At 38.5% G+C, this 16,881-nt stretch overlaps 1 protein-coding gene across 1 annotated transcript in view; it reads right to left on the bottom strand.

Annotated features, from left to right (window-relative positions):
- The window catches only part of ZDHHC15 (zinc finger DHHC-type palmitoyltransferase 15), a 184,519-nt gene extending 170,809 nt beyond the window's left edge, over nt 1-13,710 (bottom strand). Inside the window, exon 1 of the mRNA XM_007097497.3 lies at nt 13,375-13,710. Within this exon, the coding sequence (XP_007097559.2) occupies nt 13,375-13,510 (136 nt within the window). The 5' untranslated portion in view covers nt 13,511-13,710. The remainder of the gene's footprint in view (nt 1-13,374) is intronic.
- Between the last annotated feature and the right edge of the window lie 3,171 nt (nt 13,711-16,881).

Consider the following 16,881-nt stretch of genomic DNA (forward strand, 5'->3'; position numbering starts at 1 on the left):
TTTTTCTGGGGTAGGCTGGTACCCAGCCATAGTCTCTGGGCATTGGCAGCAGCACATCCCGCAAATGTTCCTAGGTGTGGCCAGCACCTGGCCATTGCTCGGTGAGATTCTCCCCCAGAGGATCTGAGTGGGTCAAAGCCGTAGTCCCTCAAAGTGAGGGGTTTGAAAACACAGCCACATATGAGATAAAACTCAGGAGGGAGGTGCTGCCTGGCAACCTGAACAGCTTGGTCACAGTGTAAAAGCAAGGAATGAATGGAAGCCAGAGACAAGGGACGGGTGCAAGACTGCTTGTTGGGGAGAGCACAGAAGTCTGACACTAGAGACTGGGTAGCTGGGGGATGCTATTTTCACCTTCCCGTGCAAGTGCATACACACCTACAAGTGCCACAACTATCCACCCCAGTAAGCTATGCAGAGCCATCTAGTGGAGAATGGAGCAGTTGCACTAAGCCCTGCCCAACTGGGCCAACCTTGCTCTTCAGGAACACCACAAATATCTCTGCCTGCTTACTTTATGGATTATAAAGTGCTTCATAGTTTGACTTCTAGGGGAAACGATGTAATTTCAACCGTATTTCAGTCTGTTTGCTGGTCCATCCATTCAATTTTTGTTTTGTTTTTTTTTTGTTTCTTTTCTTTCTCTTGAATACAGAAAGGAAAAATTATTTTTACTTTCAATTTATTATTCAAATATTTTTATTTCTTCTGCTATATTTTTTACTTTTTTGTATATCTCACATTCTATTTAACATCCATCATTTCATTCTATTTCATTGTATTCATTTTCTCAAATTTTCAAATGTTTCCTTTTTTTTTCTTGTTTTCCTCCCCCCCCCTTTTTTCCACTCATCTATCAAGATCCTTTCAATAACGAGACCAAAACACACTTAGGATGTAGCACCACTTATTTGAGTTTTGTGCGTGTGTGTGTGTGTCTATGTGTGTGTCTGTGTGTTGTTTTTAGTTTATTTTAATTTTTTTACCTTATTAATTCCTTTTTTTCCTTCAAAATGACAAAACGAAAGAATTCACCACAAAAGAAAGAGCAGGAAGAAATGAGAACCAGGGACTGAATCAACACATATACAAGCAAAATGTCTGAACCAGAATTTAGAATCACGAGAGATCCTGGGAAGATGGCGGCGTAGGAGGACGCAGGGCTCACCGCGCATCCTGCTGATCACTTAGATTCCACCTACACCTGCCTAAATAACCCAGAAAACCGCCAGAAGACTAGCAGAACAGAGTCTCCAGAGCCAAGCGCAGACGAGAGGCCCACGGAAGAGGGTGGGAAGGGCGGCGAGGCAGTGTGCGCTGCAGAATTTAGAATCACGATAATAAGAATACTAGCTGGGGTCGAAAATAGATTAGAATCCATCTCTCCGGAGATAAAAGAAGTAAAAGCTAGTCAGGATGAAATAAAAAGTGTTTTAACTGAGCTGCAATCTTGAATGGATGCCACAATGGCAAGGATGGGTGAGGCAGAGCAGCAAAACAGCGATATAGAGGAGAAATGTATGGAGAATAATGAAGGAGAAAAAATGAGGGAGACTAAGGCAAAAGTGAATGATGTAACAATTAGAGAACTCAGTGATTCATGAGAAAGTAATAACATCCAAATCATAGGGGTCCCAGAAGATAAAGAGAGAGAAATAGGGGTAGAAGAGTTATGTGAGCAAATCATAGCAGAAAACATTCCTAATCTATGGAAAGACACAGACATCCAAATCCAGGAGGCACAGAAGACTCCCAGTAGATTCAACAAAAACCAACCATCACCAAGGCATATCATAGTAAAATTCACAAAATACTCAGGCAAGGAAAGAATCATGAAAGCAGCAAGGGAAAAAAATCTTTAACCTATAAGGGAAGACAGATCAGGTTCACAGCAGACCTATCGACAGAAACTTGGCATACCAGAAAGGAATGGCAGGATATACTCAATGTGCTGAATCAGAAAAATTTGTCCACCAAGGCTGTCATTCAAAATAGAAGGAGAGATTAAAAGTTTCCCAGACAAACAAGAATTAAAGGATTTCATGACTACTACACCAGCCTTGCAAGAAATTTTAAGGGGGACTCTCGGGGAGGTGGGGGAAGGCAAGGGAAAAAAAAGATCAAAAGCAACAAAGACTAGAAAGGACCAGAGAACACCACCAGAAACTCCAACTCTACAAGAAACATAGCGGCAATAAATTCATATCATTCAGTACTCACTCTAAACGTCATGGACTCAATGCTCCAATCAAAAGACATAGGGTAACAGAATGGATAAGAAAACAAAATCCATGTATATGCTGCTCACAAGAGACCCACTTTAGACCTAAAGACACCTTCAGATTGAAAATAAGGGGATGGAGAACCATCTATCATGCTAATGGTCGCCAAAAGAAAACCGGAGTGACCATACTTATATCAGACAATCTAGACTTTAAAATAAAGACTGTAACAAGAGATGAAGAAGGGCATTATATCATAATTAAGGGGTCTATCCACCAAGAAGACCTAACAATTGTAAACATTTAGGCTCCAAAAGTGAAAGCACTGGAATATATAAATCAATCACAAAGAAACTAATTGATAATAATACCATAATAGTAGGGGACTTCAACGACCTACTTACAGCAATGTACATACAGATCATCTAAACAGAAAATCAACAAGGAAACAATGGCTTTGAATGACACACTGGGCCAGATGGACTTAACAGATATGTTCAGAATATTTCAGCCTAAAGCAGTGGAATATAAATTCTTCTCCAGCACACATGGAACATTCTCCAGAATAGATTACATACTGGGACACAAATAAGCCCTCAACAAGTACAAAAAGTTTGAGATCATACTGTGAATATTTTCAGACCTGAATGCTATGAAACTTGAAATCAACCACAAGAAAAAATTTGGAAAGGTCACAAATACTTGGAGACTAAAGAACATCCTACTAAGGAATGAATGGGCTAACCAAGAAGTTAAAGAGGAAATTAAAAAGTACATGGAAACCAATGAAAATGATAACACTCCAACCCAAAACCTCTGGGAGGCAGCAAACACGGTCATAAGAGGAAAGTATATAGCAATCCTGGCCTTGCTAAAGAAGGAAGAAAGGTCTCAGATACACAACTTAACCTTACACCTTAAAGAGCTGGAAAAAGAACAGGAAATGAAACCCAAAATCAGCGGAAGACAGGAAATAATAAAGATTAGAGCAGAAATCAATGCTATCCAAACCAAAACAATCAAACAAACAAACAAAAAAACCAATAGAACAGATCAAAGAAAACAGAAGCTGGATCTTTGAAAGAATTAACAAAATGGATAAACCACTAGCCAGTTTGATCAATAAGAAAAAGGAAACGACCCAAATAAAATCAAGAATGAAAGAGGAGAGATCAAAACCAACACAGCAGAGAAAAAAAACACATTAATAAGAGAATATTATGAGCAATTATATGCCAATAAAATTGGCAATCCGAAGGAAATGGACAAATTCCAAGAAACATATACACTACAAAAACTGAAACAGGAAGAAATACAAAATTTGAACAGACCCATATCCAGTAAAGAAATCGAATTGTAATCAAAAATCTCCCAAAACACAAGAGTCCAGGGCCAGATGGCTTTCCCGGGGAATTCTACCAAACATTTAAGGAAGAGTTAACACCTATTCTCTTGAAGCTGTTCCAAAAAATAGAAATGGAAGGACAACTTCCAAACTCTTTCTATGAAGCCAGCATTACCTTGATTCCAAAACCAGACAAAGACCCCACTAAAAAGGAGAACTATAGACCAATTTCCCTGATGAACATGGATGCAAAAATTGTCAACAAGATATTAGCCAACAGGATCCAATACATTAAAAAAAATATTCACCAAAACTAAGTGGGACTTATACCTGGATGCAGGGCTGGTTCAGTATCTACAAAACAATCAATGTGATTACCACATCAATAAAAGAAAGGACAGGAACCACACGATCCTCTCAACAGATTCAGAGAAAGCATTTGACAAAATACAGCATCCTTTCTTGATGAATACCCTTAAGTAAGTAGGGATAGAAGGATCATATCTCGAGATCATAAAAGCCATATATGAAAGACCCGATGCTAATATCATCCTCAATGGGGAAAAACTGAGAGCTTTCCCCCTAAGGTCAGGAACAAGACAGGGATGTCCACTCTTGTCACTGTTATTCAACATAATATTGGAAGTCTTAGCCTCAGCAATCAGACAACACAAAGAAATAAAAGGCATCCAAATTGGCCCGGAGGAGGTCAAACTTTCACTCTTCGCAGATGACATGATAATCTATATGGAACACCCAAAAGATTTCACCAAAAACCTGCTAGAACTGATTGATGAATTCAGCAAAGTGACAGGATATAAAATCAGTGCACAGAAATCAGTTGCATTCCTATAAACCAACAATGAAGCAACAGAAAAAGAAATCAAGGAATGGATCCCATTAACAGTTGCACAAAAAACCGTAAAATACCTAGGAATAAATCTAACCAAAGAGATGAAAAATCTATACACTGACAACTATAGAAAGCTTATGAAAGAAATTGAAGAAGACACCAAAAAATGGAAAAAGATTCCATGCTCCTGGATAGGAAGAACAAATATTGTTAAAATTTGATACTACCCAAAGCAATCTACATATTCAATGCAATCCCTATCAAAGTAACACCAGCATTATTCACAGAGCTAGAACAAACAATCCTAAAATTTGTATGGAACCAGAAAAGACCCCGAATAGCCAAAGCAATCTTGAAAAAGAAAATCAAAGCAGGAGGCATCACAGTTCCAGACTTCAAGCTATACTACAAAGCTGTAATCATCCAGACAGTATGGTACTGGCACAAGAACAGACACTCAGATCAATGCAACACAATACAGAACCCAGAAATGGACCCACAAACATATGGCCAAGTAATCTTTGACAAAGCAGGAAAGACTATTCAATGGAACAAAGACAGTCTCTTCAGTAAGTGGTGCTGCGAAAACTGGACAGTGACATGCAGAAGAATGAACATGGGCCACTTCCTTACACTATACACAAAAATAAACTCAAAATGGATGAAAGACCTAAATGTAAGATGGGAAACCATCAAACCCTTGAGGAGAAAGCAGGCAAAAACCTCTTTGACCTCGGTTGCCACAACTTCTTACTCAACACGTCTCCAGGGGCAAGGGAAACAAAAGCAAAAATGAACTATTGGGACCTCATTAACATAAAAATCTTCTGTACAGTGAAGGAAGCAATCAGCAAAACTGAAAGGCAACCAATGGAATGGGAGAAGATATTTGGAAATGACATATCAAATGAAGGGTTAGTATTCAAAATATATAAAGAACTTATCAAACTCAACACCCAAGAAACAAAGAATCCAGTGAAGAAATGGGCAAAAGACATGAATAGACACTTCTCCAAGGAAGATATCCAGATGGCGAACAGACACATGAAAAAATGCTCAACATCACTCATCATCAGGAAAATACATATCAAAACCGCAATGAGATACCACCTCACACCTGTCAATTGGCTAACATTTACAATTCAGGCAACAATAGATGTTGGCAAGGATGCAGAGAAAGAGTATCTCTTTTGCATTGCTGGTGGGAATACATACTGGTGCAGCCCCTCTGGAAAACAGCACGGAGGTTCCTCAAAAAGTTAAGAATAGAACTACTCTATGACCCCATAATTGTACTCCTAGGTATTTATCCAAGTGTGCTGTTTCAAAGGGGCACATGCACCCCAATGTTTATAGCAATGATACTGACAATAGCCAAAGTATGGAAAGAGCCCAAATGTCTATAAACGGATGAATGGATAAAGAAATGTGGTATACATATACAATGGAGTATTACTCGGCAATCAAAATGAATGAAATCTTGCCATTCACTAGTATGTGGGTTGAACTAGAGGGTATTATGCTAAGTGAAATTAGTCAGTCAGAGAAAGACAAATGTCATATGACTTCACTCATATGAGGACTTTAAGATACAAAACAGATGAACATAAGGGAAGGGAAGCAAAAATAATATAAAAACAGGGTAGCGGACAAACCCTACGAGACTCTTAAATATGGAGAACAAACAGAGGGTTACTGGAGGGGTTGTGGGAGGGGTTATGGGCTAAATGGGTAAGGGGCATTAAGGAATCTACTCCTGAAATCATTGTTGCACTATATGCTAACTAACTTGGATATAAATTAAAAATATAAATTAAATAAAAATTAAAAAAAAAAGAAAATGAGAAGAGAACTCATGGAATGGGAGAAAATATGTGCAGATCATTAATCTGAAAAGGACAGAGTATTTTGAATTTACAAAGAAATCTTACAATTCAGTAACAAAAGAAAACCTAATTTAAAAATGGGCAAAGAACTTAAATAGCCATTTATTTTAAAAAGATACACAGATGGCCAACAAGCATAGGAAAATATTCTCATCATCACTGATTATCAGAGAAATGCAAATCAATATCATGAGATACCACTTTGTACCCACTATTATGGTTATATATAAAAAGAGAGAATGAGGTAAGGATGAGGAGAAATCAGAATCCTCCTTTATTACTTGTAAGAATGTAAAATTGTGGAAAATAATTTGGAGGCTTCCTCAAAAATTAAACATAGATTTAACACACATCCCAGCAATTTCCACCCCTCTCTCTGGTATTTACTCAACAGAATGGAAAACAAGTATTCAAATAAATATTGTACACAAATGTTTATAGCAGCACTATTTAGAATGGACAAAAGGTAGAAGTAACCCAAATGTCCATCAACAGATGGATAAACTATGGCATATATACATAATTGCATTATTATTCAACCAGTAAAAGTAATGAGGTACTGTTACATACTACAACGGGGTTGAGCCTCAAAAACATTATGGTAACTGAAAGAAACGAGACACAAAAGGGCACATATTGTATGATTCCATATATGTGACACATTCAGAATAGGTAAATCCATAAAGACAGAACACAGATTAGTGGTTGGTAGGGACTAGGGGGAGGAGAGAAGGGGGAATGACTGTTTAATGCCTATGAAGTATCCTTTTGTGGTGATGAAAATGTTTTGGAACTAGATATTAGTGATGGTTGTGCAACATTGTAAATGTACTAAATGTACACTTTAAGATGGTTAATTTTATGTTATATAAATTTTACCTACAAAATGGATCCTGTTACTTTTCTCACTGTCTAAAAGTCTAAGCTTATTTTCCTGAGCCAAGCAGAATCCCTTATATCCTCATTCATAATAGTAATAACAGATTACTATTTAATGAGCCCTTGTAATGTGCTATCAACTGGAATACATGCTTTATGTGCATATTATTTTTTCAAGTTTTTATTTAAAGTCCAGTTAGTTAACATACAATGTAATATGTATATAAAATATAGTTATTCACCACTTACATACAATACCCAGTGCCCAACACTAGTGCCCTCCTTAGCACTCATCACCCATTTAACCCATTCCCCTACCCACCACTCCTCAGTTTATTCTCTACAGTTAAAAGTCTGTTTCTTGGTTTGCCTCTCTCTCTTTTCCCCCATGTTCATTTGTTTTGTTTCTTAAATTCCATATATGAATGAAATCATATAGTATGTGTCTTTTTCTGACATATTTCACTTAGCATAATACTCTCTAGCTCCACCCATGTCTTTGCACATGGCAAGATTTCATTCTTTTTGATGGTTGAATTATATTCCATTGAACATATATATACCACTTCTTCTTTATCCATTCATTAGTCGATAGATATTTGGACTCTTTCCATAGTTTGGCTATTGTTGATAATGCTGCTATAAACATCAGGGTGCATTTTTGTATCCTTTGGGGAAATACCTAGTAGTGCAATTACTAGATCGTAGTTCTATTTTTAACTTTTTGAGGAACTTCCATACTATTTTCCACAGTGGCTGCACCAGTTGGCATTCCCACCAACAGGGTAAGAGGGTTCCTCTTTCTCAGCATCCTCGCCAAAACCTGTGGTTTCCTGTGTTGCTTAATTTTAGCTATACTGACAGGTGTGAGGTGATATCTTATTGTAGTTTTGCTTTGTATCTCCCTAATGATGAGTAACATTGAGCGTCTTCATGTGCCTGCTAACATTTTTCACAGAGCGAGAACAAACAATCCTGAAATTTGTATGGAACCACAAAAGACCCCAATAGCCAAAGCAATCTTGAAAAAGAAAAGCAAAACAAAAGGCATCACAATTCCAGACTTCAAGTTATATTACAAAGCTGTAGTGATCAAGACAATATGGTACTGGCATAAAAATAGACACATAGATGAATGGAACAGAATAGAAAACCCATGGACCCACAACTATATGGCCAACTCATCTTTGACAAAGCAGGAAAGAATATCCAATGGAAAAAAGACGGTCTCCTCAACAAAGGGTGTTGGGAAAACTGGACAGCAATATGCAGAAGAATAAAACTGGACCATTTTCTTATGGCATACACAAAATGAATTCAAAATGGATCAAATCCTACATGTGAGACAGGAAACCATCAAAATCCTAGAGGAGGATACAGGCGGCAACCTCTTTGACATTGGCCATAGCAACTTCTTACTAGATATATCTCCTGAGGCAAAGGAAACAAAAGCACAAATAAACTATTGAAGTCCCAATAGTTTATTCTTCATCAAGATAAAAAGCTTCTACACAGCAAAGGAAAGAATCAACAAAACTAAAATGCAACCTTTGGAATGGGATATTTGCAAATGACATATCTGATAAAGGGTTAGTATCCAAAATATATAAGGACCTTATAAAACTCAACACCCAAAAAACAAATAATCCAGTTAAAAATGGGCAGAAGATATAAATGAACATTTTTTCAATGAAAACATACAGGATACATCATATTATTTAATTTTTTTTTACATTTTATTTATTTGTGATAGAGAGACAGAGCACAAGTGGGGGGGGGGGGCGGCGGGCAGAGAGAGACGGAGACACAGAATCTGAAGCAGGCTCTAGGCTCCAAGCTGTCAGCACAGAGTCCAACACAGGGCTCAAACTCACAGACCGTGAGATCATGACCTGAGCTGAAGTCAGACGCTTAACTGACTGAGCCACCTAGGTACCCCAAAGCTTGTTGTCTGGATACATCATATTATTTAAATCTCACAACAACAATGCTATAAATGGCATATAGTAGGTGCTAAGCAAGTATCTGTGGTATGAATAAACAACCCTATAAGCAAGGTGCCATGTGAGGCAACTGTGGTTGAGAAAGATTAGGTAACCTGCCTCAGGTCTCCTAGTTAGTAAGTGGCAGAATTCAAGCTTGTTAGACAAAATTATAAGACAAAATACCACTTTTGGCTTCAGTTCTAACCTGAAATTACAATAAAGACATCAGGTTCTATTTCTAGAAAGAAGTTAGGTCCTTAATATTACTTTTTGAGTCATATTGAAATTAAAATCTAGTAATTAGGTTGGTTTTCTTTGGTTTCAGGCATCCTTGGCATCCAATTCTCCATTATTTACTAAACATTTGACTTTGGGAAGATTTGATTTACCCTCTCTGAAACAAAGTTTTCAGGAGATTGTAAAATGAAGATGATAGAATGAAGGTGGAGCCAGAATTGGAAGTCAAGGCTACCTTACTCTCCTGGTTTTTAAATAATGGTAACTGATACAAAATGTTAAGAAAACACTGTGCAGGCCAAATAAAATACATCTGCAGGGTGCATTTGGCCTATTAGTCACATGTTTTGACCTCTGTATTAGTTGAGAGAAGGCAGAGAGTTAAGACATCATGGTGGTTGAAGCATGGACTGTAGAACCATACTGCCTGGGTTGCCATCCAAGTGTGGTCATTTCCTAGCTCTATGACCTTAGACAACTTTCTTAATATGTCTGTGCCTCAGTTTTCTTGTCTTTAAAATGGGCATAAAAACCTTATAAGGTTTTTATGAGGATTAATTTGTGTGTATGTGTGTCTTTTAAAACAGTGCATATAACAAGTGCTCTGCAAATATGCTAAATTAAACAAACTAAATAAGCTCTAAGGTACCTTTGATTATTTTCACTAATTGTAACTTGGTCTTTGCCTCAGTTTGGTCATTTGTGCCTCAGTTTGCACATCTGTAAAATGGGGACAATAGGGGTACCTCCTTTGTATGGTTATTGTCAGGATTAACTGATTTAATATAGACAGTTAATATATCTACAGTACTTAGAATATTGCCTAGAACAGATTAAGCACTATGTAAATGTTAGCCATTATCATTATTAATTTTTAAAATGATTGCTTGGCAAAGCTCATGTAAGTCAGTACTGCAAAATTCCAAAATATATTTAACAATATTTATTTACAACAACTAGGCATTGATCTTAGGAGCAAAGTCCATAGTATAATAATGGAGCTACACTTTTTTTAAGTTTATATATTTATTTTGAGAGAGACAGAACATGATCCTGTGAGCAAGGGAGGGGCAGAGAGAGAGAGAGAGAGAGAGAGAGAGAGAGAGAGAGAATCCCAAGCAGGCTCCACACTGTCAGCGCAGAGCCCAACATAGGACTCAATCACATGAACTGTGAGATCATGACCTGAGCCAAAATCAAGCGTTGGAGGCTCAAGTGACTGAGCTACCCAGGTGCCTCTGGAGTTGAACTTTTAACCCTTCAATCAATCATTCAAGAAAGCAAAATGGTAAATAGTCTGAGAATAGAAAAACTTCCCAATCATTGCACAGCCCACTTAATACTACTTCATAAAGCTGAGGTTTATTGTTGAGAGAAAGGTTGAGATAAAATGAAAAACAGCCTAAACTTGAATTTATAAAGGCAACTAATTGAATTTATTCTTAACATCTCTCTACATTTTCCATAATAAATCTAAGAAGAAGAAGTGAAAAATTCAAACTCTCATGCACAGTTAATTAGAAGAAAGTTCTATATTGGGAAATAGAGTTATCTCTTGGCTCCCTACTTAATCCCCATCTACCTGGAGTACACTATTGCTTTGTCAGGTATGTAAGGGTCAGGTCCTGGGGTTGAACAAATCAGCACCCCATCTTTAAGAATCTGGTATAAATAAAGGAATCTTGAAAGGACTTGGCAGTGAGTGGATGATCAATGGGACAAATAAGAGTCCTAGTGTGAAGGGATTAGAAGTATACTGGATCCTCACACTGAATGATTAGGGATTGCAGGACATAAGTTTAAAGGTTCTAGAAGTGGGATTTCTCATACTGAAGTGACAATAACTATTAGTGAATCTCCTTTGAGAAGAGAAGGAAAATTCTTCAATGTGAGAGGACAGAGGCAAGGGGAGATCTCACTGTAAGAAAAACAGAAGCTCTGTTGTGAGGAGACAGAATATAATATGAAAACTCCATTGTGAATTGATAAGAACACTATAAAATCATTAGGGATAAGGATAGGTGACTTGGGTAATACAATTTGGGAACATACAAGTTAGTATGTTGGGGTTTGTGTCTGGAAATATGTAATTCTGAGCTTGAAAGCATAAAATATGCTGTGGGGACCATTTGATAGCTAAAAAGGGAATGAAATGCTCCCTAATGTGACAGGATAGGGTACAAAAGGACTCTCTAGATTTATAAAAGGGGTGGTCTAATGAGATGGGACAAGAAATGAGGCTCTCATTGGACTGAGAAGGAAATATTACAAATCCCAGTGGAAAAGGATGGTGTTTTCCTAGGTTGAGAAGACAGGGGACAAGGAACTCTAGACGGAAGATAAAATAATAATAATAATAATAATAATAATAATAATAAAACCCTAGAGAAAGAGGATGACAAAATGTAGGGCTAACAATGAAAGAGGACTGCAGCAGGTGGGGAGTAGTTTTCAAAAAATATAACAAGGCAGGATTATCATTAGAAAAGTAGCAGCCCTGGGGCGCCTGGGTGGCTCAGTCAGTTAAGCAGCCGACTTCGGCTCAGGTCATGATCTCTCGGTCTGTGAGTTCGAGCCCCGCGTCGGGCTCTGTGCTGACAGCTCAGAGCCTGGAGCCTGTTTCAGATTCTGTGTCTCCCTCCCTCTCTGCCCCTCCCCCTCTCTCTGCCCCTCCCCTGTTCACGCTCTGTCTCTCTCTGTCTCAAAAATAAATAAAAACGTTAAAAAAAAAAAAAGAAAAGAAAAGTAGCAGCCCTTGGCGGGTGCCTGAGTGGCTCGGTTGGTTAAGCCTTGGACTCCGGATTTCAGCTCAGGTCATGATCCCACAGTTTGTGAGTTGGAGCCCCACGTGGGGCTCTGCATTGACAGTGCAGAGCCTGCTTGGGATTCTCTCTCTCCCTCTCTCTCAACCCCTCCCCCACTCCCTATCTCTATCAGAATAAATAAATAAACTTTAAAACAAAAGAAAAGTAGTGGCCCTTTGAAGGGGTATGAGAGATATTGTGGAAAACCTTGTGGGAGGGTAAAAAGGACACTACTGTGAGAAGAGAGTGGACAAGGCATGACCATATTGTGATAAAAGCAGGGTGCCTGGTATGAAGGGTCAGAAAATAATATGGGAACCCTAATGGAAAGTAGTGAATGCTCCTCAAAGGAGGAAAGCAGAAGAATAAGGGGAACCCCAGTGTGATAAAATCAGGGGCTCTAAATGAGGGGACAGGGAAAGATATATTGTAGGACTCCCATTCTATTGGAGAAGATGATAAAACGGTAAAGCCCACAGGGAAAGAGAATAAAGGGCCCATTTTCACTGTGTGAAAACGGGACACCGCAGTGGAATAAAACAAGGCATACTGTGGGGCCCTAAGTGGGAGAAGATGTGAGGTACTTCAGCCAGTGTGAGAGGATCACAGAAAAAGGATGAATTCCAGTGTTGGAAAAAAGAGAGCTTATAAGAGAGTACAGGAAATATTTTGGGATTCCTAGTAGAAAGGAATGTGAAAATGTGGGGCTCCTAGTTGTATGTATTGGTAGGATTCATAGTGTAAGCAGTTTACCGAGATGGGGTGTGTTGTTTCCTCAATTCTGTAGGGTAGGAGCCCCCCGGAATGAGAACACCAGGCACAAGCAGTTGTCCTGTATGAGAAAAGGGGGCTCTAGTGGAAAGAGCCAGTACATTCTTGTGAGTAAGGCTAGGGAATAACGTAAGAAACCCTAGGTAGGAAGCAATGGCGACATGGTAGGACCCTCATGGGAAGGTGCAAGAAATATTGTGGGAAGCTAGAGGTTGGAGACGAGGAGGTCTCCAGAGAGCTAAAAACAAACAACACGCTCCCCTAAACAAACAAACAAACAAAATCCCGCAATGTGAGGGATAAGAACACAGGGGAAGGGGACACCAGTGTGAAGGGTACGACAGACAAGCTGAAGTATAATTTCCCCACCTTAGGTGCCCAGCTCCACTTACCCAGGCAGAGTTCAAAGACATAGGCATAGTAGGACCAAAGCACAACGAGGACGATAACAAGCACAGGCACCCAGGAAAGTACTCGGCGGCAGCACCGCAGCCCCCAGGACAGAGCCATCTTCCAGCCGCGCCTCATCTTTGGATCGAAGATCGACCAAGCAGGCCTGCTGGCGCTGGGTTGGAACTGCTGGGCTGGCAGCTAGGAGGAGGGAAGGCGCGCTGTGCGGCGCTCCACTGCCTAGCCTGGCGGGAACTGTCTCTCCGAGCCGGTCGATACCACCTGTAAGGCTGCAGGGCAGAGTGCTCCCTGCCTGGCACAATAGGCATGAGTCATGGCAAGGAGGAACTGACAACCCTGGAGCGGAAGGTGATCCGCCTGGCAGTCGAGCAGTCGAGGCTAGGCAAATTCTAAGGAAATGCAGTCCCTCCCCTTTCCTCTTTTTCCACCCCCTAGCTATATACAGCTCTACATGCAGACCTAGACCTCTGCAAAACAATAAAGCGGAAGAAATTTGGGTCCGCCCATGTGCTCTTACTGCACTGCGTCCTCCCTTCATCTCCTTTCTGATCTTTATGTTTTTCTGTCTCTGTTTCCCCCGTCAACACATACACGCAGTGCGAGATACCAGCCACAGCATCTTAAGACTTAAAGGTTATCCAACCCCATCCTCCCACTGCTGCTTCAACAATGTGCTTAAAGCGTAGTGCCGCAATCACTGCTTAGGTAAGTCCGTTCACAGGACGCTCCCTCCTTCCTTCTCTTCTTCCCTTACCCCTTCGTCCATTTTCGGAATAAATAAACATATTGGTACAGAAAAACAAAGAAGGAGACGTTAATTCTGTGAGGGGTCAGGGAAAGATACAAAGGTAGTAATATTTAAACTGAGCTTTAATAAATGTTTGCTAGGCAGAGGAGAGGGGACGGATCTTTCAGACAGAGGAAACAGAGTCGGCAAAGGCATAGAGTAATAAAAATCCAAAAGTGTTCAAGGAACAACTAATATGGTGTGAAGAGGAGAAGCAGGGACTGAGACTGGGAATATAGGCCGAGGGAACAGTGTGAAGGTCTTTATATGCCCCATCAGGGTGTGTGGACGTAATCCTGTAAAACAGATTACTATGAACAGTCATTAAAGGTTTTGAGACAATGGAATGACATTATCAGAGATTTTTGTAAAAGAACTGGCAGGATTTGGGAGAGGAGAGTGGCCTGGAAGCGGACCAATTAGGAGGTAATTTAATTCAACAAATGTTTTTGGAATGATTGCTTTGTGTTAGGTCAACTTTGGTATAAAAAGAACACTGAAACAGGAAGCCTGTCCCCATGAAGCTCATGTTCTCATCAGGGGAATAGGTGTTCAATGACACAAGTACAATAATGGAAGTATAATAAGATACTGGCATTTATGGTTTTGAAACTCACTGTTTAATGATTCCTAAATGTCTATGACATGGAGAAACTTGTGATTTTACTAAGACTCACGTTTTACTCAAATTCTGTATTGGAAACAAGGATTTCAACAGAGTTGTGCTTTGTTCTTTATTCATAGTTATGTATGCAGTAATTCCTGAAGCGGTAACAGCTTTTGTTCTTTTTAGATTAAGTTAACTTCATGGTTGATATTACTAAATTAATGATGCAATGAAACACAGACTTATTTCACTTGCAACATTTATTTTAGTAGCCTAATTAATTATTTGAGTCCTAAGTTTCAGACACAGATACTTAATTTTTTTCCAGCATTACTGAGATATCATTGGCAGATAAAAATTGTATATATTTAAGGTATATAATGTGATCATTTGATAGGTATATACATTATGAAATGATTATGGCAATCAAGCTAATTAACACTTCTATTATCTCACATAGTTACCATTTTTTGACAAATATTTTTATTGAGATATATTTTACATACAACATTGTGTAAATTTAAGGTGTACATTTTTAAAGTTTTTGTTTAAAATCCAGTTAGTTAACATACAACGTAATATTAGTTTTAAGTATAGAATATAGTGATTCAACACTTCCATGTAACACCTGGTGCTCATCACAAGTGCACTCCTTAGTCCCCATCACCTATTTAATCAATTTCCTTGTCCAATGGGTAAGCATCAGTTTGTTCTTTATAGTTAAAAGTCTGTTTCTTGGTTTGCCTCACTCTCTCTTTTTTCCTTTGCTTGTTTGTTTCTTAAATTCCACACGTGAGTGAAATTATAGGGTATTTGTCATTTTCTGATGGACTTATTTTCCTTTGCATAACACCCTCTAGTTCCATTCATATCATTGCAAATGGCAAGATTTCGTTCTTTTTATGTCTGAGTAATATTCCATAGTATATATATGCCACTTCTTTACTCATCTATCAATGGATACTTGGGATCTTTCCATAATTTGGCTATTGTTGATAATTCTTTTATAAACATGAGGGTGCATGTGTCCCTTCAAATCTGTATTTTTATACCCTTTGAGTAAATACCTAGTAGTACAGTTGCTGTATCTTAGAGTATTTCTATTTTTAACTTTTTGAGGAACCTCCATACTGTTTTCCAGAATGGCTGTACCACTTGGCATTCACACCAGGAAGGCAAGAGAGTTCCCCTTTCTCCATAGACTCACCAACACCTGTTTCTTGTGTTGTTGATTTTAGCGATTCTGACAGGTGTGAAGTGATATCCCATGTAGTTTTTATTTGCATTTCCCTGATGATCAGTGATGTTGAGCATCTTTCATGTGTCTGTTGGTCATCTGTATGTCTTTTTTTTTTGGAAAAATGTCTATTCATGTATTCTGCCCAATTTTTAATTGGATTTTTCATTTTTTGGGGCGTTATGTAAGTTCTTTATATATGTTGGATACTTATCCTTTATCAGATATGTCATTACAAATATATTCCCCCATTCTATAGGTTGCCTTTTAGTTTTGAGTCCTTGTGGTTGAAGTTTTCTTTGCTATACAGAAGGTTTTTATTTTGATGAAGTCCCAATAGTTTATTTTTGCTTTTGTTTCCCTTGCCTTAGGAGATATATCTAGAAAGAAGTTGATACAGCCAATGTCAAAGAAGTTACTGCCTGTGTTCTCCTCTAGGATTTTTATGGTTTCCTGTTTCACATTTAGGTCTTTAATCCATTTTGAATTTATTTTTGTGTATGGTATAAGAAAGTAGTCCAATTTCATTCTTTCGCATGTTGCTGTCCAGTTTTCCAACACCCTTTGAAGAGACTGTCTTTTTACCATTGGATATTCTTTCCTGCTTTGTTGAAGATTAGCTGACCATAATGTTGTAGGTTCATTTCTGGGTTTGTTATTCTGTTCTATTGATCTATGCATCTATTTTTGTGCCAGTAAAATACCATTTTGATTAGCATTATAATATAACTTGAAATTTGGAATTGTAATACCTCCAGTTTTGTTTTTCTTTTTCAAAATTGCTTTCACTATTGGATTCCTTTGGACTATCCACTATTTGGATTGTTTGTTCTATCTCTGTGAAAAATGCTGGTGGT

Source organism: Panthera tigris, chromosome X (genome assembly GCF_018350195.1).
Source record: "Panthera tigris isolate Pti1 chromosome X, P.tigris_Pti1_mat1.1, whole genome shotgun sequence".
In the NCBI taxonomy this organism is placed as follows: domain Eukaryota; kingdom Metazoa; phylum Chordata; class Mammalia; order Carnivora; family Felidae; genus Panthera; species Panthera tigris.